Consider the following 20,043-nt stretch of genomic DNA (forward strand, 5'->3'; position numbering starts at 1 on the left):
TGAGTGAAGCATGACAATGAGGTTTGTAAATAGCAAATGGAAGGGTTTGCGGGGTTGTTGGGTTTATGTTGTTTTTTTTTTTCTTTTCTTCCTCCCCTCCCTGTTTGATTTTACTCTCAATCCAAATAACCTTCCTCAGTGAATGTTTCAGACAAGAGAATGTGAGCGGGAGGGGACGAGGGGGGCTTATAATTGCAGGTTCCCTTTGGAGCTGAAATTAAAACGCTGACGGCGTGTGTTGCAGAGGAAAGGTGCAGAGGCAGACTCCGCTCTGACTGCAGGACGGCTGTGTTGTCACTGCTACAGCGTTTATTTACAGCCAAGCACTTGAGAGCAAACGACGCTTCAAAAGCGCTGAAGTTGGGGGCCCTACACTCTATGCCGAGATGCCAGGAGCACCCCAGGCGGGAGAGGGACCCAGGCCCAGAAACCCGCTCCCTCCGCTGGGACCCCGCAGCCGCCCAGGAGAGCCCTGGGACCGGTGCTACCTCTGGGCAATTTCCCATTCGCCCCCTTCCTGCGCGTCCCGAAGTGGGGCTGGGGATAGGGGGGAGATCAGCTGGAGATGGCTTTAAAATGTCTTGGTAGAGCGAATAGGTGGACATTAGGACAGCTAATTTCGATCGGTTACTCTTGCCAGGTTCAAGTGCCCTGTGCTTGGCACTGCGCAGAGACCTGTACCTCAACGAAAGCACTGAGGATGGGGTGAAATTAATAATTTCTTTTCCTTTCACCAGGATCCTCTCCCTTATTCGAGTCAGGTTGTTACTTCTACAGACTTCTCCTGCTTTCGCTGGTTGAGAAATTTATTCCTGTCTTTTATCAAGCTCTTACTCTCCCCTTCCTGTAGCTTTGTCTCAGGGGAAAAAAAAAAAAAAAAAAAAAAAAAAGAAAATGAAAAAAAAACCCAAAAAACACACCAACAAAACAAGCCAACAACCACCCAATTTATTTCAGCTACTTAGACAAGTTAAAATACATTTGCAAAAATGTCTGCAACTCTTCAAAACTTTCCTGCTTCCTTATCAAAGACATCTTCCCAGCGGAAAATTTGGGAGGGCTTGTTTATTTGTTTTGGGTTGTCTCAAAACTCTCTCAGTCTGTCGCTTGTTACTGCCTAGCGTGCCCGTCTCCTCACCGCCGGCCTCCTTGGGAGATGCTGTGGTCCTGGCAGCTGGATCCGAGCTGAGAGCTTCACCTGCTGCGCAGATAAGCCCAAAGTTTCCCGCAGGGACTATTGTGCTTTGCTAAGTTTTACTGAACACACCAGTAACTATTTTTCTTGGGCTCTTTTTAGCCACAGCGGCTTCAGCGAAAGCCTTTTCTTGTGGCTGCCTTTGCAGCCCCTATTCATGAGAAAGGGCAGGAGACGGACGTCGGAATCCTCATCTTTTCCTGGGAGGCAGGAGAGAGGAACGAGTGGAAACCTTTGTCGCTTCGGGAAGCCCGTTACGGAGCGGACGAAGCCTGTCCCTGCTCTCCGTAAGGCAAGGAACGAGACTGCAATAATAGAATACAAACATGTGTTTTGTTTTCCATTAAGTCGATAGACCAGACAAGGTCTGCCCCGGGGAAAAGATGACTTGAGCTGTTAATGAGAGCTGACACTAGGATTTAAATAGTGAGGTCTCCTTTAGCTAGCCGTGTCTCCGCAATATTGCTTTTTTTTTTTTCCACCCTTCTTCTTCACAGGTCTGGGAGGTGCCCCAGTAGTGCGCGCAGGGACGGTGCCTGACAGCGGGGACATCTCTCAGGGTGAAGGTGGCAGGAACTGCTATTCCGGCGCGTCTAGTTTCTTGGGGTTTTTTTATGGAGGTCCTTTGGAGGCGAGAGGGGGAGACGAAAGTGCTTATAATTCTCTCCTCGGTGCCCCGTGTAGGTAAATGTAAAATCGACCCGTTTTGTACTGGTACCAACACGGCACAGAAAACTTCAGGGCGTTTGAGGGGGAGCACAGCGCTGGCTGACGCTCACAAAAGCGCCGGCGCGGCCCGTGCGGGGGCCGGGGGTGCGGGGCGCGTTCCCGCTCGGGCCGGGCCGGGCCGCTGCTGCTGCCGCTGCTGCCGCGGGCGCTGCCGTGCCCCGGCCGGGCGGCGGGCGGTGCTGGCGGCCCGCGGCCACTAGATGTCGCCGGCGCCGTTCGGATGGCGCCCGCTCCCGCCGCCGCCGCCCGCCCCGGCCCGGGCACGGCCCGCGGGCACCGCTCCGCACCGCGCCGCTCCACGCGGTCTCGCCCGGGCGGAACCGCACACGGCATCCGCCTTCCCCGCGGGGACCGGGTCCCGGGGGGAAACCTCGGAGTCGCGGGGCGTCAAGGCTTCCTGCGGCCCCGGCGGCCTCGGCTGGCGATACGATGGCCTGCTGGGTGAGGGGCTTTATAGTGTGAATTTCGACGATTAAAGGGTCTCTGCGGAAGACGCGCATGAGGTTCGAGCCGGGAACATGGGGAGCGTGCTCTCGTGGAGGTGTACGGAGTTTGTGCTTCGGCTGGTTTGCAGGGGGCAGAGCACTGCGGTGCTTGGCTCCCACGGGAATGTGGTCCCACCGGTAAAGGCTACTGCGCACACTGGGATCCCCCACATGGAGCTCCGGTGCCGCCAGAGGCAGATGCGAAGCACGAAGTCGGCGGCTGGCCCTGGGAAAAGCTCCCAAGCTGAGCATTTCTGTTGTGTGAAGTGCCCGCATTAGCAGCCCGAACACGTAGGGAAAGGCTGACATCTGCCTTGATTTGGTACGAGGCACCCGAGAAATGACAGACCTCCCGGTTCAGAGGGGCGCCCCCGCCTCGGCTCCCGGCGGGGGAGGGACCCACCGAGCCCCGGCGGCGCCTGCGGGAGCGGCTTGCCCCAGGGAAGGAAACCTCCTCTCCTGAGCTTTCCTCAAATCTGAAAACAGCTATACGACAATGTCTAGATTTGGAACGTTCACGGTCAATGCCCAGAAGTGAAAAGATAGAAGGGGACCTTCGGTATAAACTTTGAGCCTGATTCCAGTGGAAGTACATAGAACAATATTTTCCAGGCTTTTGTCCCCGGTTTACAAAATAACACGTAAAATCGAGGTTGCCCCGTGGGTCATTTTACTCAGCCTTTGTGCCAACGCACCTCTGCCTTTTGACTCCTCACTGTATAGTTTATACACCACCCCCCTACCACCCTCCCAAGTTTTTCAAAGCTCATTTACATCACTGATCTGAAGTAGAAAGAAACCAGAGCTACTTTCTTTTACAAGTGCGGGCGAAAGTCGCCTGGGCAGGAGAGACCCTTGGGAGCCGGCAGTCAAGGCGCGGTCGGACCGAGCTGCGCTCGCCTCACGGCAGGAGGGACCCGCTCGGATCGGCGTGGAGTCCGCCCCGCTGTAAGCACGCACACACACACCAGGAGCAGAAATTTGAGGACTTGTCGGGGCGGGGGAGTGAATAAAAACTGAAAATAAGAAAAGAAAAAAAGAAAAAATCGTTCGGGGTTAAACCCGAAAATAGCAATTTTTAAAAGCCCCCTGACAGAGGAGTCCTGAAAGTTTCTTCTCGCTCTCTTCGTATTTTCTGGAGTCTGTAGTTTGTACTGGGCTGTTGGAGTCGCGTCATGGAGGACATATGCCATTCCCATGGACCCGTGTTTGTGTGGTCAAAATAGTAAAGGGCACTCTTGTTACTTCGATAGGTTTCCGAGCGCTTGCTGGGTTACGGCTAAATGGCACCTTTAAGTACCGAGATACGGGGCAAAGAACGGATGGGAGTATGCTTGGCATAGCTGACATTTATTGAACTATCCAAAATTTTAAAAGTTAGTTACAGATAAAGAAATGTTAGGTATCCCATGACACAATTGTTGAACGAACTGCCTTCAATTTAGTTGTTTTGTTTTCAGGGCTGTTCTGCAAGCATCTTCCACACGGTTGGTGGAAAGGAGAGATCTCATGGGCTGTTCTGCATTTTCAGAGACGATCAAGTCAATCCTAAGAGGGGGGGGAAACAAAAGTCGCTTTAGAAGGAGAAAAACTGCTGCTTCGGAGAGTTCAATGAATTATTTTAAATGCCGTATCTCAGAGAAAAGGCCTCCTATAACAGATTCCTAGATCGTGTCAAATTATAATGAATTGAATCACAAGAAGCAATTACAAAGCAAATATTGTGATCGGTGTTGTGGGTAAAATCGGAGCCGGATTTATAGAGGAATATTAACTCAGATTTTTTTTTTTTTTTTTAAATCAACATTGATTAGAATGGTGTTAAGCCTAGAGACCTCTTCCTGTAGATGGCGTCCTTTGGGTACTGAGTAATCAATAATAGTACTGTCATACTCAGGAGACTTTATTAAGCTTTGGATAGTAAAATAATTAATATATTTTTAGTTATATTTTTATTGAAAGTTAAACCCCCTGGATTTATTGTAAGCAAAAGTGTGTTTCTCCTTCACGTGGATGCAAATAAAAACTGTTTGAATAAATAAGTTCTTTCTGAACATTTTGTTGTCAAAGTGTTAAATGTCCTCGTCGTTTTTATTCAAACACTAACATGATTACAGCCAATTATATATTCACCACTGTTCTTTATTTTAGAGTAATTGTACTTGTCACTAATAAAACAGAGACATAATGGATCGCTACTGTTCTGAATTTTAAAGCAATTTTCTGTAATTTGATTGAATTATACATCATCTCCACTACTTTTTTATTTCTATATTTTGAAATCCTATTTTCTTGAAAATTGCAGTTCTATTCCTGTTTTGTTGATCCTGAAGTAACGAAACCTTCTGTAACATTTATAAATAGAGCCTCGTCCCTTTTGAAATGTGGAAAATCATTATTTCAGTCCCAACATACTGAAAGCTTTAGATTGAAAATCTGAAAGTCCAGAGAAGTGCCTAAACCAGACCGTTGGCTCAACACGCTGTCCTTGGAAATGAGAAGCAGAACAAGCAGTGAGGAAAAATTCTCCAGTGTGCATGGGAAGGATTGATGAGTTTACTGCAATGATTTGAGTTTCTTGGGGCTCAAACATAGAAACACATCAAAACAAGCAGTTCAGTTTCTAGTATTTACCACGGAAGAAAAAAGACACGGGGAAAATACACACCAATTACATTCTTCATGAAATTTAGAGCCACTATACTGTCCGTATGTTCTTTTAGGTAGGCGATTATAGGTGAGAAGCCCAGGACTGACTTGGCTATCTTTAGGAATAGACAATAGAGAGGCAGAATGATACAGAAGTATATGGAGATCCCGTAAACACATACAAAACACTGCGGTGGGTTATTCTACTGCTCCTCGGGTTGTTTCTCTGAGAATGAGCTCTCAGAGGGCTGGGGTTCTGTTGTTGTTTTCCAGAGCCGAAAGCATGCCTTTAATTTAGCAATTGTATCAACCATCAACGCGGAGAGATATGATCTGCGTTGTCGACAAACACAAATCAAAAAATGATACAAAGGCTTTCACAAGTTAATTTCATCTGACAAAACACGTGCCCACCACAACAGATAAAGCTGAACTATCGTTTGCAAACCGTGTGATTGCGTAAAAAGGTGTTTTTTAAGTACAGTCAAACACGAATGTTTTCTCCATTATTTTGTAAGGTAAAGCTAAGGGAAGGTGCAGGAATGAGCGGGTGGCTCACTGCGAGATGCTTTCAGTGAAGCTCTAGCGGGACACGATACCGACCTTCAGTGAGAACCACGCTTGTTGCTTTTGCGGATTCCCTCTTTAGTATAGCCACAGAAATTAGATTGAAGTCGCCTTGGAAGGCAGAAAAATAATAACAAAAAAGAGCTATTTTCCGTTTAATTAATTCCAAAGTGTACAACGACTTGAGAGACTTTTCTTTGCCCTTTCATTGGTGTTTTGAAATGAATGCGGAAATAAAGTGTAATGTCACCCTCTGCAATATTCTGCTAGAAGACAAATGGAAATTACTTATTTGTTGGAGTTTCCGTAGCTACGGCATGATTTCATTACTTGGTGGCGTGTATAGCTCGATTATAATAAACATTGTTTTCTAAAAACTCCTAGGAAACATAACCTCAGTGTGTGTGACCGTCTATGCGAGTGCTTCATCTAAAAGATGGAGAGAAGAAACCACACCAGGGGGATACATTCCGGGAGAAATCTTTCTACGTTTTTCTTCTCCGCATTGTCAATGCCGGGAGAGTCTGTCTGCAGCCACTTCATTTTCTTGGTCATACTATTAGCGAGGCAAAACTACGAGCCCCAGGCTTTAGCAAGGCATGGTCCGTGCTCGGTGGGAGGGACACAAATGGGATTTAACTTGTTGCCAGTCATTTTTGTGTGTTTGTTTGTTTGTGCTGGTGCTTTAAAAGCGAAACAAATTCCAGAAACAAAGCGGGGGGGAGGGGGAGGCCGGGGAGAGAGGGAGGAGGAAAACAAGCTCTATATAAAAGGCATATCATATTAAAATAATACATGGACACACCCACTGGTATCAAGGGTACGATATCAGCCCTTCCCCAAGAAACTTATTTCTAAGTGGTAGCGGTTATAATCATCCAACAAGCCCCTTGCCATCACTCCCCCCTCCCTCCGCTAAAGAAAGGAAGAATGAAAGAAAGAAAACATGGAGACCACCCTGCCCGATATAAAAAGTGTTCAGAACAAGCTACACAAAGAGGCAGATCCTGCGAGCCCTACTTGTGCCAGGACACCAAGGAGCGAGCAGGGTCCGCTTCCCGAGCAGCCTCATTGGCGCTAGCGCCAGCCCCACCATCCCGACACCCGCCAAGCGCGGGTCCGGCCGCGAGCGAGAGCGGCACCTCACGCCTGAGCCCCGGCACGGGCAAAGTCAACAGCATCCTTACTCCGGGGCTGCCGAACGCCTTCCCTAGAGCGGCGTGCGGTCGTTTGTGCCTTTCTTTCTACATCGGGCATTTTGCTGCGGTTACAAGGGAACCCCGGGGCGGGGGAAGATAGGAGGACAGGGGAGGATGACGCGCTTTTGTAGGCCCTAAAATATGGATCCGCAGCTGACCCGGCCGAGTCCGAGACCCCGCCGAGCCGAGGGCTGCGGCGGAGGCGCGGTGAGGGGACTGGGCCGCGGCGCACGGAGCAGCGGCGAGCGGGCAGCGGCGGGCGCGGCACGGCCAGGTAGGACGGGCGGATGGGCACCCCCGGGCACCGGCGCCCCCCCGCGCCCGGATGCCTTTGGCAGAGCGAGGGAATGGGAACAGCGCTGGGAGAGAGACCCTATCTGTCCTTCTGCTGAGGAAGGGGTGGAAGCCGGGGAAGGGGGGCCGGTGGAGGGGGGGAAAAGGGCGTCTTTTCTCTCGAGTCACCGAAAAACTGCAAAGCCAGATTCATGTGTCATTTGCCAAAGATTACGTTTATAGGAGGCTGAAGAGCTTTAGAACAACACCATGAAAATATTCCAGCAACAGTTTCTTAGGAGTCAAAGAGCAGCTAGAGGTCTTCTTCAAGCACTACTTGGGGTTTGTTTTGTTGCTTTTCTTTTTTCTCCTCAGATCCCCTGTATTTTATTTCACATTCTTTGCTTCAATATCACAACGCCGACAAAAGCACCGGCCTAGAACGTTTTAACAGTAAACCCAACAGAATATAAAATTATGTATTTAAACCTCGAGAACAAACAAGGCTTTTAACTTGTTCATTTTTCCCCTGCATTTTATTATTGTCGTCTGCATAACGCTGTGGATAACTCCTAGAGGATATTTTATATTTTTGTTTGATTTCTGAATTAAGGAGAGCTTTCGTTACACAGATAGATCTATTGCTTATGCAGGTGTAACGGCTCTTTTCTGCACACTGGCATATAAAATAATAGCGATATTTAGGATCTGAGAACCCGCAGGTCTTCAAGTTAGCAGTGAGTATAAAAATATTCTGTTCTGAAAAATTCTGGCAGTGACAGCTGAACACAATAAATCCAGTGGATGCTCTACACCCCCTAGATAGGCTTTCTGTGGACAGTATTCTACAGCTACAGGAATAAATAAATAAAATCTTCAGCTTTTAATTAAGGCGATTTAATTCAGACCTCTCCACTCTACATAGTCGCCGTGGGAAATGTATACTCCAATGTTTACTCGGATCTCTTTCTGTCACTATTCTGTCTTGTTTTACGCTTACGACATCAGCAAAGCTTTCTGGCCCCTACAGCCATTGTTTCCCACTTCGACGTTCTGCGTTCATCCTCTGCCCGCCCAAGAAACTCCCTAAAGTTCAACAGGAGGGGAACTCAGTGCACTTAGTTTATTAATGTCATTGTTTTAACGCTACCTCTCCTCTAGTTGCTCAGGCTTCTCTAAGGTATACAGTGCCCCGCTGGCGGTTCCTTATGGTACAGTGCAGCTTCTCAAAAGATCATCGGATGGAGAAATTTAGCTCTTTTTGAAACATTTAAGTAACTGAGCAATTAGTTCTGAATGGGGTGGGGGGAGGGAAAACTAGAGAGCTTAAATAAGGAGAGCAGGGGGGAGAGACACAATACAGCTAGCCCAAAAACAACAGGGATGTGTATGCATGGGAGGGAAACTTAAAAGGTTTGTATTTAAAGTGTGCTTGCAAGGTCTTCGGCACAATATGTGCTGCTCTCCTTAAAGGGGCACCGAGTGCCAATAACCATTAGTCATCCAGTAGGGACCTTTCATTACAGATTTATCTTTAGAGGGAGTTCCCCGAAGGGAACATAGCTGCGGATTTCAAACCCGGTCCAGTTTCAGTTACACAGTGCGTACCTGCTTCAATAGAAGGGAGAGATACTTACCAGAGTTTCGGGAGTGCGCGGATAGCACCAAGGTCTCTGCAGTGCTCCTTTCCTCTGCGGAATACTATCTTGCATCCGAGGCAGTTCCCAGTCTATATTTGATATTAACAGCCTCAAATACGAGGCTCTCCCATAGACATTTTTTTCCAGGGTTTTCAAGCAAATTTCTCGGTGCCACAATGTTATGATGGAAGGATGCTGAAATGACAGGCCTCGTAGACGCTTGTCTTAATCATCGGCTTCTTAATTTAGTTTTAGTGCTGTGGTTTTGTGTGTGTGCGCGTGTGTGTCTGCGCTTGTGTGCGCGCAAGAGAAGCCTCTGACAACCTGCAGCTTCCTAATGACTGACGAGGCAGGGCTGCTGCAGCAAAGTAACACTTCCCTGGTGTGAAGACCTCTTACTGGGAAGTTTAGTTCACTACTGTTCTCGCAATCCTAATCGTGTAACTTGTAACTAAAACCCAAGGAAGAAGGATATAGCATGCTAAATAGACTAACTTCTAATCACCAGAAGCTGTTGAGGATTAACTGGAAGCTGGCTAGAGGCGGACACCTAAACTTAAATCTACAAATTCAGAGAGAAGTCTGGACCATTGAATGCTTCTTCCTCTCCCTCTTTGCCTCCATTCATCCATCCACCTTCAGTCCCATTCACCCCTCTTCAAAATGTTTGACTACCTCTTTCTCTTTGTTAGCGCACTGCTCCGTCCCCATTCGCCATGCCTTAGCAGCAGGGTATCAATATCTGCTGAGCAGTCCTTACCTTAATTGCCCAGGTAACCTGGAAAAAATAAGGCAAGCTTATAGTCAAGGGGGAATAGAATTATATAAGCGTACATGGAGGCATTTACTGTACCGAATGTGATATTACTGATTGTTAAACCAAAGTGTCCGGACTCGTTTCTTGGAAGCATGATGCCATCGAAGCGTGGTTACTAAATACCCTTTCTTCATGGCTGAAAAAAATCTCATTCATTTCTTAAGCTGTCAGTACATTTTAGCAGCTTAACCGCCTTGAAAGAGCCCGAGAGTACAGAGCCACTATACCCGTGTGAAGGGGGATTGAAGGCTGAAGCTGGGGCGGGGGGTGGTGCAGGGGAAGTACCCTATATGCATTAAGTGTACATTGGAGAGGGTCTTTTCTTCCTTTGGCCCTTAATTTAAAAACTAAATAAAAATTAAAATTAAAAAAAAAAAAAGGTAGGGGGGAGGGCGGGGGCAGAAAAGTATGTGGTTGAAACACTATCCCTACGAGTTATACCCAAGAGCTGCACGGAGATCGCTGTTGAATGGCACTTCAGCCAGGACGTTTCAGCTCAGCTATTCAGCCCCATCCTGACCCCGGAGCTGGATACTCTCAGTCCATCCCCGCCGCTCGGTTCGGTGCATCCGCAGCGTCGACGAACGCGCAGGTGAGGCACCATTCACACTCTGCAGAGAGCCGGCTCCCCTCTGCACACCCACCCGTATTTCACATGGCCGGGGCTGTGCGCCTCCGTTCCACGCACAAGCTTCTACTCCAAACACTCCACAAAACCTTCCCTGTTAGAAAATGCTGCCATGAGGCACTTAAGAGAATTCGGGTTTAGCCAGAGTTGAGCGGCTAAACCTGCCTCTCATGCAGTGCCCCGATGCACAAAGGTACCACTGAAGTGGAGTCGTGTTCGGGGCACAGCTCAGGAAGGAACTGGCGTTGGAGTAAGACTCCCGCATTTCCAAAGTAAATAGTTTTATAAACGGTGCCTTTTCTGCCGAAGGAGACAAAAAAAAAAAAAAAAAAAAAAAAAAAAAAAAAAAAAAAAGAAGACTCGAAAGTTTAAGTCCAGCAGAAATTATAATTGACGTGGCTTCTCTCACATATCTTTTTCTCTCCCGTAAACAATGAATTAATCTTCATGGACGTAGAAAGATATGTACTACATATTGGACAAAACATTTCCTTTTTTGGTAGAACTGTATATCCACAGCATTAAAATAGATAGATATATATATATATAAATCCTAAGTTTGTGCACAGAGTTTTATTCCGCACCCGTGACAAATGACCAAATGTTAAATCTAGATCATCAAATGTTTTTAAAGTGTGCTTCTTGCGGTGTTAGCCTTTCGCTCAGAAATGCAAAAAAGATAAAACTTCTATTTTCTTCCCTGCTACATTTTCATCCCTGAGCATAACACAAAGTAAACTCAGCTTTGACCTAAGAAACACCTCAAGGCATTAAAATTTCAACAGGCAATGTCAACGTTACATTAAACAAGAACTCCTCCAGTTCGCTACAGAGCTGGGATTTGAATAAAACGTTCAATGTTAACAAACAATACACACGTTTGGCACTTTGTGCATTAAATGGATCAAAGAGATTTGATAAGGCACAATACACCATTTGTACAGACCTGATTGAGTTAATATAATATCAGCAAATTTTACAACGAAATGAATCTGTTTCTTTTCTTTGTGTTTAAAACCAGCACAGATTACAAATTTTAATGATCTGAAAATGTTTGGTATACAAAATCATGCTTATTTCAGTATTAGCAAAAACACAAGAAATTTTTCAACACAAACACCCAGCTGTGTCTATTTTAAAAGCAGTTCAATGACAGCTTGCACTTATGAGCATGCAATCAGCTAATTTCGCTTTTTTTTTCTTCTGTGTTAATCAACACTTTCCTTCCTGCATATCAGAGTACAAATAGTATAGTTACTCCACATCAGTAAATGTTTACGTAACCTGTCCTTTCTCAAGAATCTGGTTACACCGAATCATTACATGCTAGACCGAGTAGGAAAACGCACTGGGCCCGGCCACCCTAATGGGATCCTAGTGCACCATAATGACACATATTAGTTAATGATCATCATAATCATAATAATATGCAGGAAGCTTACCTTTCCTCTTACCCCTTGCCATGGTAGAGTCATATAATATCCTCCTCATTGCACTCTTCGTCAAGAAATCCCATACATTGACTTCAGTGTTGAGAAACGAAATAATTATAAATTGTCATGATTAAAAAAAACCAAAAACCAAAACATACAACCTGGATTTCTAAAAAAACCCCAAAATCTAAAACTACACAACAAACAAAGGAAAAAAGAGTGGTTGTTGATCATTAACTTGTGTGTGTGTGTCAGTAGCAACCTGTTATGAAATTGGTTAAATAAATACAATTGTGGTAAGGTCATTCGAGGTTAATCCAATGCCCAGAGTTCATGGCATCCCCAATTGCAATTGTTTATTACCGGCCCATTTTACTTGTCCTCGTTATTTACTCTCTCTTTCCCACACTCGCTTTTCCTCCCTCCCTCCTACCAGACATACACAAACACATATATAAAACGCACGTCTGCACAGAACTACATTCGTTGCATTGTGCTCTAACCTGAATTTCCTTGGAATAAGTTGTTTTAGCTGGGGTTGAGCTGCACGTATTGTTTCTACAGAGCATCGTTTCCTCCAGCACAACGTGAAGCAGCTTAACGCGCTGCTAGAGGTTTGCCACAGCTTTGGTCTGAATGCGATCAGCACGTTCTCTGTCCGTTACACTTCCCCTTCTCCTTTCCGAGTAAGAAAGCTGCACACGATGTATTTCACTTTGTTTTCCGCTTGATTTTCTTTTTTTTTTTTTTTTTTGTTGTTGTTGTTGTTGTTGTTCCCGTGCTGACAGTAAAAAACGATATGCTGTGGACAATTAATACCCAACCCTTTGGTCCCGGCAAAGCGCAGCCGTAAGCCCGAGCCTTTATCACCGCGTCTACTTGTGGAAAGCGGCGGTGCCAACCCTTTCCCTGCCCCAGGACAACCCGACCCGCTGCCGCCCGCCCTATCCCTTCTTCCAGCAAAACTAAACCCCGCGGAACTCAGACCCCGCGGCCGGGCCCACGGGCCGGGCCGGCAGGAAACCGCAGTGTCCATTTCATGGGCTACCAATACTGACATTTATTTTGTACGGCTGGCGCGCGGCCTGTGCTCGGCTGGCTCCGTCCCCCGGCAGCGCGCAGGAGGAGGCGGACGGAGCCCGACGCCTCCCGCCCGGCTCTGGCGGCCGCGCAAGGGAAGCGGCGTCCGAGCGGGAGCGGCGCGGGGCTGAGAGGGCGGCGGCGGGCAGGGAAGCGCGAAGCCCGGCCCCGGTGACACGGGGCGAGCGCAGGGGAGGAGATGGGCCGCTCGTTCCCGAGCCTCCCCACTCACAGTCCGGAGAGCGGCGGGCACGGCCCGAGCGGGCCGGAGCAGACCCCGTCTTCCCCCGGCAGGCCGCGGGCAGCGGCGTCCGGCCCCGGCCGCTGCCGCAGGCCGGGCCCATCCCGCCGCCTGCGTCCCCTCCGGACGATTGTTTTGTTTTCTGCCTCGGCAAAATAACAAACAGAAATAACCGGGCCTGGGAAAATAAACTCGCCGAGCGACTTCGGCGGGATCCGCAAAGTAGTACCTCCGCCGCCACTGGTGTGCCGCGGCCGCTTCACCCACCCGGCCTCCCACCCCGCCTCCTTCGTCGCCAGAGGAAGGGGCAAAGCGGCTCGTGGCAACTTGAGTCCGCCGGAGGAACTAGGGGAGCGAGCGGCCGGGCCGGGCCCGCCGCCGCGGGACGGGCGCGACTTGTTCGGCGCGGGGGGATTTGTGCTCGCGGCGACGGCCGGGGGGGCACGGGGCGGGGGGCGCGCGCACCGCGCGGTGATGCGCCTCTGCGCCGGTATCCCTGCGCCGCGGGAGCCGCGGCGGCGGCGGGGGCGGGGCGCGCGGGGCGGGGCGGGGCGGGGCGGCGCGCCGCCATTGGTCGGCGGGCGGGCAGACGCGCGGGCACGCCGCCGGCCCTGATTGGGCGGCCGGTGGGAAAGGTTAAACCAAAAAATGTTTTACAGCCCCGGTGCGTGCCGGCAGCTCTGAAATTAATTGCGGCCGGGGCGGGCTGTATCGCCCGTCTGCCTCGCTCCGCGCCGGCCCGCGGCGGCTGCTGCTCCCTCCTGCCTCCCCCTGCGCTGCCGTGCCGGGGGAACCGGGCACCATGAAGTAGCTTTTTTTTTTTTTTTTGGTGTGTCTGTGTTTGTGTGTTGTTGCTTTTTTTTTTTTTTTTTTTTTTTTAGGTTTTAGAAGGTTTTTTCCCTTTTTCACCTTTTTTTTTTCTTTCCTCCGCTGCGACTCGGTTTGATTTTTCTCTGATCGGTGATTATTATTGCTATTATTTTTTCCCTCCCCGGCGGTTCCTGTCCGTGCTACATGACTTGCCAGCGCTCGAGACTGCGGTCCAACTGCGCTGCCGCTGCCGCCGCCGCCGCCGCTGCCGCCGGTGGTGCCGCCGCCGCCTCGGCCACCGCCACCGCTTCGGCCGCCGCCTCCGCCGCCTCCCCGCGCGCAGCTCCCTCAGCCGCTGCAACTTTCCCCCTCAGACTAGTGTGTGATGTTGGACATGGGAGATAGGAAGGAAGTGAAAATGCTGCCGAAATCATCCTTTAGCATAAACAGCCTGGTGCCCGAAGCCGTCCAGAGCGACAACAACCACAGCAGCCACAGCCACCACAACAGCCACCACCCCCATCACCACCATCATCACCACCACCACCACCACCACCCGCCGCCGCAGCAGCCCCAGCGAGCGGCCGCAGCCGAGGAGGAGGACGAGGAGAAGGGGCAGCACCTCCTGCCGCCCCCCACCGCCGCCGCCTCCGGCGCCCTGGAGGTGGCCAAGGCGGACATGCTGGCGGGCAAAGGCGAAGCGGGTGCGGCGGCGGCGGCGGCGGCGGAGCTGGAGGAGAAGGAGAAAGCGGCCGAGGAGAAGAAGGGGGCGGCGGAGGGGGCCAAGGACGGGGAGAGCGGGAAGGAGGGGGAGAAGAAGAACGGCAAGTACGAGAAGCCGCCGTTCAGCTACAACGCGCTCATCATGATGGCCATCCGGCAGAGCCCCGAGAAGCGCCTCACGCTCAATGGCATCTACGAGTTCATCATGAAGAACTTCCCCTACTACCGGGAGAACAAGCAGGGCTGGCAGAACTCCATCCGGCACAACCTCTCGCTCAATAAGTGCTTCGTCAAGGTGCCCCGCCACTACGACGACCCGGGCAAAGGGAACTACTGGATGCTGGACCCCTCCAGCGACGACGTCTTCATCGGGGGCACCACCGGCAAGCTCCGCCGGCGCTCCACCACCTCTCGGGCCAAGCTGGCCTTCAAGCGGGGCGCCCGGCTCACCTCTACTGGACTGACATTCATGGATAGGGCAGGATCCTTGTACTGGCCTATGTCCCCCTTCCTCTCCCTGCACCACCCCCGGGCCAGCAGCACTTTGAGTTACAATGGGACCACGTCCGCCTACCCCAGCCACCCCATGCCCTACAGCTCAGTGTTGACTCAAAACTCCTTGGGAAACAACCACTCCTTTTCCACGTCTAATGGGTTAAGTGTTGATAGACTAGTCAATGGAGAGATACCTTATGCCACTCATCACCTCACAGCAGCAGCTCTGGCCGCCTCAGTGCCGTGTGGCTTGTCAGTTCCCTGCTCCGGCACCTATTCCCTAAATCCCTGCTCTGTAAATCTCCTAGCAGGACAGACGAGTTACTTTTTCCCCCATGTTCCTCACCCTTCAATGACTTCTCAAAGCAGCACTTCAATGACGGCCAGGGCAGCCTCCTCCTCCACGTCGCCACAGGCGCCCTCCACTCTCCCCTGTGAGTCCTTAAGACCTTCTTTGCCAAGTTTTACAACGGGACTTTCCGGAGGACTTTCTGATTATTTCACACATCAAAATCAGGGGTCTTCTTCAAACCCTTTAATACATTAACATCCATTGGATCAGACTGTAAGTGAACATTTTACACACATTTGCATTGTAAATGATAATTAAAAGGAAAAAAAAAGCAAAACAAAAAAGTCCAGGTATTTTTTATTAAGTCCCCCATTTTCTGTACGTTTGTTCAGTCTTTAGGGTTGTTTATTATTCCACCAAGGTGAGGAGTGTCAGCAAGGTGCAATGTGGGGAGATTGCATTGTAGACTATGAAGTTTGGAAGACAAAATTATAGTAGAATGTGTATCTAAATAGTGACTGCTTTTGCAATTTTTTTACTCAAATATGATAAGTCTATCACTAAAAGCCGCCCGATTCTCCATGTTTGCAGTATTATAAGTTATCATGGATATGTCGGTGGGTGCAGACCTTGAAAGAAAAAAAAACCAAACCAAACCACTAAATTTATGAAAACTATAAGAAAACCATAAAACATAATTTGTATTTAAGCAGAATTAATACTGAAAAATGCCCAAGATCTACTTTTGGCCATTTATTATTTTATTATTTTCTTTATCGAATTGCTTTTTTTTTTTTTGTTCATTTGTTTGTTTGTTTACTTTTAGACCAAAGATTGGGTTTTAGAAAATGCACTCAGTGTACGAAGTAATTTAAAAAACAGCAACATTATTTCAGTTTTCAGCACTGCCCGTTCAAATTAATCAGAAGGGGACAAAATTAATGATTGCCTTCAGTTTGTGTTGTGTATATTTTGATGTATGTGGTCACTAACAGGTCACCTTTATTTTTTTTCTAAATGTAGTGAAATGTTAATACCTATTGTACTTATAGGTAAACCTTGCAAATATGTAACCTGTGTTGCGCAGAAGCCGCATAAATTTGAGTGATTGTTAATGTCGTCTTAAAATTTCTTGATTGTGATACTGTGGTCATATGCCCGTGTTTGTCACTTACAAAAATGTTTACTATGAACACACAGAAATAAAAAAATAGGCTAAATTCATATATACTTGATAGTTTTTTTGTCTCTTTTATTAACCCTAATGTGGCAGAGGCTTTAAAGTTACAGTGAGATCAGAGCGCTGCTTATTGCACAGTCCACCATTTTTCACATGCTCCTTTCTTTCTCCCCCCGCCCCCTCCCATGCTGTCTTTAACTGCAGTATTTTCAAATGTAAAGGATCAGAGTATTTAATCAAACACCATGGCCAGTATTTCGATGTCCATTTTGGGGCAGAACTCTTATAAAGTCTGCTTAAAAAATGTTAGTAGGAGGTATGGTGTTTTACTAACATCTGACTTAGGCTGAAAATGCTTAACATTGCATATGTATGCAAATATACACACATACATATACAATTTAAGTATATAAGCACACATTGGGAAAAAGGCCAAGGTGCATTATTGTATAGGTACGTGTTCTTCCTGCAATCTCTGAAATGCATTCAAAGACTTATTGTACCGAAAGAAATTAATTTCGTCTCTATGATGACTCGAGATATATTAGCAAAGGATGTGTATGTGTGCGTATATACACACACATATCAGCTATCATATGATCGTCTGACCAAATTTAGCAAGCTATGGTATGTGTGTGTATAAAATATAACCCTTATCTTAAAGGAGCGCTCTTCCGGAAGTATCTAGGCTGTATGTACTGATATACTTTTGGTGCTGCGGACACTTTGGCTGTAGGTGCTGTGAAAGTAGCGGTATTTTTTGGCAGGCAGCTCTCTGCTGTGCCCCTTGGGCCGGGCAGGGGGGGCAGGAGCCGAGCGCGGCGAGGTGAAGGCGCAGTCCATGGCAGGGAGGCAGGGCGCCGGGGCTCACGTGACGCCCTGCCTTGCATACCGATGTTTAAACGTTTTAGGGGGTAAAAACAACCGACCAACCAAACAAACAAAGAAAAAGAATCAACAAATCAAACCTGTATGGATGCGCTTACATGTAAAGTTTTGAAAACGAGCTCTTTTTTTCTCTCGGTGCCTACTGAAGCCCAGTAACTCACGCGGGCGTCCCTAAGAAAGCTGCGTTGCCCGGAGAATCGATCCATTAGTTTTGAGGGGGCAACGCTGCTAGTAATTTTAAGAAGCATTTAATCCTTGAAAGAAGTGGTGTCTTGATGAGTTTAGGGAAGCCTATAAAGGCCATAACTCTTGAAAATAATTAGAAAACTTGTGCAAAAGGTTTAGGAACTAATTGGATCCCGCGGTGAGTCCGCAGAGGACAAGTTGTTCATTTGTTACGTTTGTAGCCCAAACTGAGCTCTGCAGCAGTGCAATAAATCGGCGACTGCTCATTCGACAATAGGCCGAATGAAAAATAATCTCTAGGTCGGAGATGTTATCGCAAACGCTTTAAAGAGCTTATCTTAGAAAGACAGAAAAGAGGAAGAAAAAGAAAAAAAAATGCCGGGGGGATGAATAATGAAGCAGTGGAAAATCTGAATTCTTGCAAACTGTGTTTGTCGTGCTGAAAGAATAAGGGGAGAAAGAGGGAATCTCCCGAAAATAAGTAATATATAAACAGATGCAAATAGATCTACAGGAGAGAGAGAGAAGTGAAAGGTTACGGATGAGAGATGGGACACCCAGCTTTGCACTGTGTGGGGGAGAAGGAGAGAACTCTCTGATATTCTTAGCTTTCACTCTCACTCCTGCAATTCAAAATTAATCATCACTATGAGAAAACGATTGCTTTGTTTAGGGATGGAGAGATGATACCACCACTTGGAAGCTCCTACCCTCCCCCATTTTCTTGACTCTATTGTCATTAAAACAAGTGATGCAAAAATACAAAAAAAAAAAAACAACAACCTCTTTTTCAACAAAACTATTGGAAATAATAAAATACAATAGGTGTGATTTAAATTCGTGAAGCCTAGAGACCCCATTCTGTGTACTAGGGCCTAAACAACTTAAAAGAGCAGCATCTGCTGCAGCTGACAAAGAAAATGATTTATTATTTACCACTTGCAACTGATTGTATGCTGTAGGAAATCCAATAGCACATACGTAAAGTATTATTTTGTTTGCAATGTAAAAATAAAAAAAAATCTGCTGTCAGTGTACTGAAGGGAGGAAAGAGACAGATCAGGTTGGAGGAAAGCACAATCTCACCATGTCAGAGTTTGAGGTTGGCTAATAAGCATTAATTAGATAAGCGTGATGCATAATAATTCCTGAAAAGGGTAGCCTTGATGTATGTCTCTCCAGACTTAGTTTAAGCCAGCACTCGCTCCCAGAGCTCTCCTTTAGGCTCGGCGTTGCAAAGTATTGCCTAAGGAGTTCAGGTGCCACAGACTTTTCCCTCTTTCTCTTACACCAGGTGGAGGGGTGGTTGCTGAGCTGGTAATTTATTCACGTTTTCATACACGTTACCAGGAATCAGACTATTTTTGTAAAGAAAAAAAATAAGTACAACCCAAAACAAAAATAAAATAGCACCAGTAAATCGAGAAAGTTCTCATGGATTGTGTCAGGACTGCTAAGGCCCCAAATATGTCTTTACCTCTGCCTGCTCCTCAGACAGAGAAACCCTTTTGTTCGCTGAGGCTGATCTTTGCCCAGGCTCGTTCGGCACTGAATTCGAGGTGCTGGTTTGTTTGTTTTTCTTTTTGTTGTTGCTTTATTGTTGGGAGGGGCGGGGGGGATTTGGTGGTTTTTTTGGTGGTGAAGGGTTTTTTGTGGTTTGATTGGGTTTTTTTTAGGGGGGGTGGTGTAGCATACAGTATTTCTGTTATCTGATACTTGTTTCCGCGGTGGTTTATATGTCAAATCCTCAAGCTAAGCCTTTAGGATTTTTTAAACATGTACATTTCTAGAATGATGCAGTGTCTTAGCGTCGTTTCTTTAGCGTTTCCTAATTTAGAGTGTTTATGGGGGACGGGCGGTCTTTATGGAATTAAGGAGCTATTGTTATATTCTTAGTTGATGTTGGAGGTGATTAACTTTGCTCGCGTAGATCGTAGGAGAAGAAATCTGCTCATCAAGAAACATCCAATTACGACTTTAAGACTGCCTTCGCAAACATGTTTGAAGCATAATAAACAGTAACTCGAATTCTCAACGCGATATTTGGCCAACAAATTTTTGTCATATTTTAGATATCTTTCTTTTGTTACAGTAAAATATCATCCCTTATGTGGAATGTATTCTTACGAAAGGATTTAGAAGAAAATGAACAAAAACGTAATTTGGCTTAAATGGCACAAAACTTCTGCTTGGGGGAGTGACATTTTTTTAATCTGATACTTGAAAAAAAATAGTTTAACTGGGACGTCATTTTGCTCTTTATAACTTCTTCTGATGATTATTAAGATTTATGTCAGAAATTATGATTCAGGTACACACCCCCTCACCACTTGTGTTAATATGAGGTCTCAATCACCATGTATTCAGTATTCACTCAAGCAAAACTCCCACTGAACTCCGGTTACGTTTTGACTGAACCACATCAGAGTTTTGCTTAAGAAAGAGCACTGAGCAATACTCCTTTTATTAGTGACTTTATTCTTTAATTGTTGTATTTTCCCTTAGGATGGGAGATAAACAAACAAACAAAAAA

At 47.2% G+C, this 20,043-nt stretch overlaps 1 protein-coding gene and 1 long non-coding RNA gene across 2 annotated transcripts; both read left to right on the forward strand.

Moving 5' to 3' along the window:
* Positions 1-906: 906 nt before the first annotated feature.
* On the forward strand, positions 907-4,870 carry LOC136558341 (uncharacterized). The gene is made up of 4 exons (XR_010783857.1): positions 907-1,487; positions 1,693-1,879; positions 3,232-3,357; positions 3,870-4,870. It is a non-coding gene; the product is annotated as an uncharacterized lncRNA (long non-coding RNA).
* An 8,944-nt stretch (positions 4,871-13,814) lies between these two features.
* On the forward strand, positions 13,815-16,486 carry FOXG1 (forkhead box G1). The gene has a single exon (XM_066552432.1). It carries the CDS (start codon positions 14,132-14,134, stop codon positions 15,509-15,511), a length of 1,380 nt encoding a protein of 459 aa, XP_066408529.1. The 5' UTR covers positions 13,815-14,131; the 3' UTR covers positions 15,512-16,486.
* Positions 16,487-20,043: the final 3,557 nt, after the last annotated feature.

The sequence above is a fragment of the Molothrus aeneus genome, chromosome 6, assembly GCF_037042795.1.
Source record: "Molothrus aeneus isolate 106 chromosome 6, BPBGC_Maene_1.0, whole genome shotgun sequence".
Lineage (NCBI taxonomy): Eukaryota > Metazoa > Chordata > Aves > Passeriformes > Icteridae > Molothrus > Molothrus aeneus.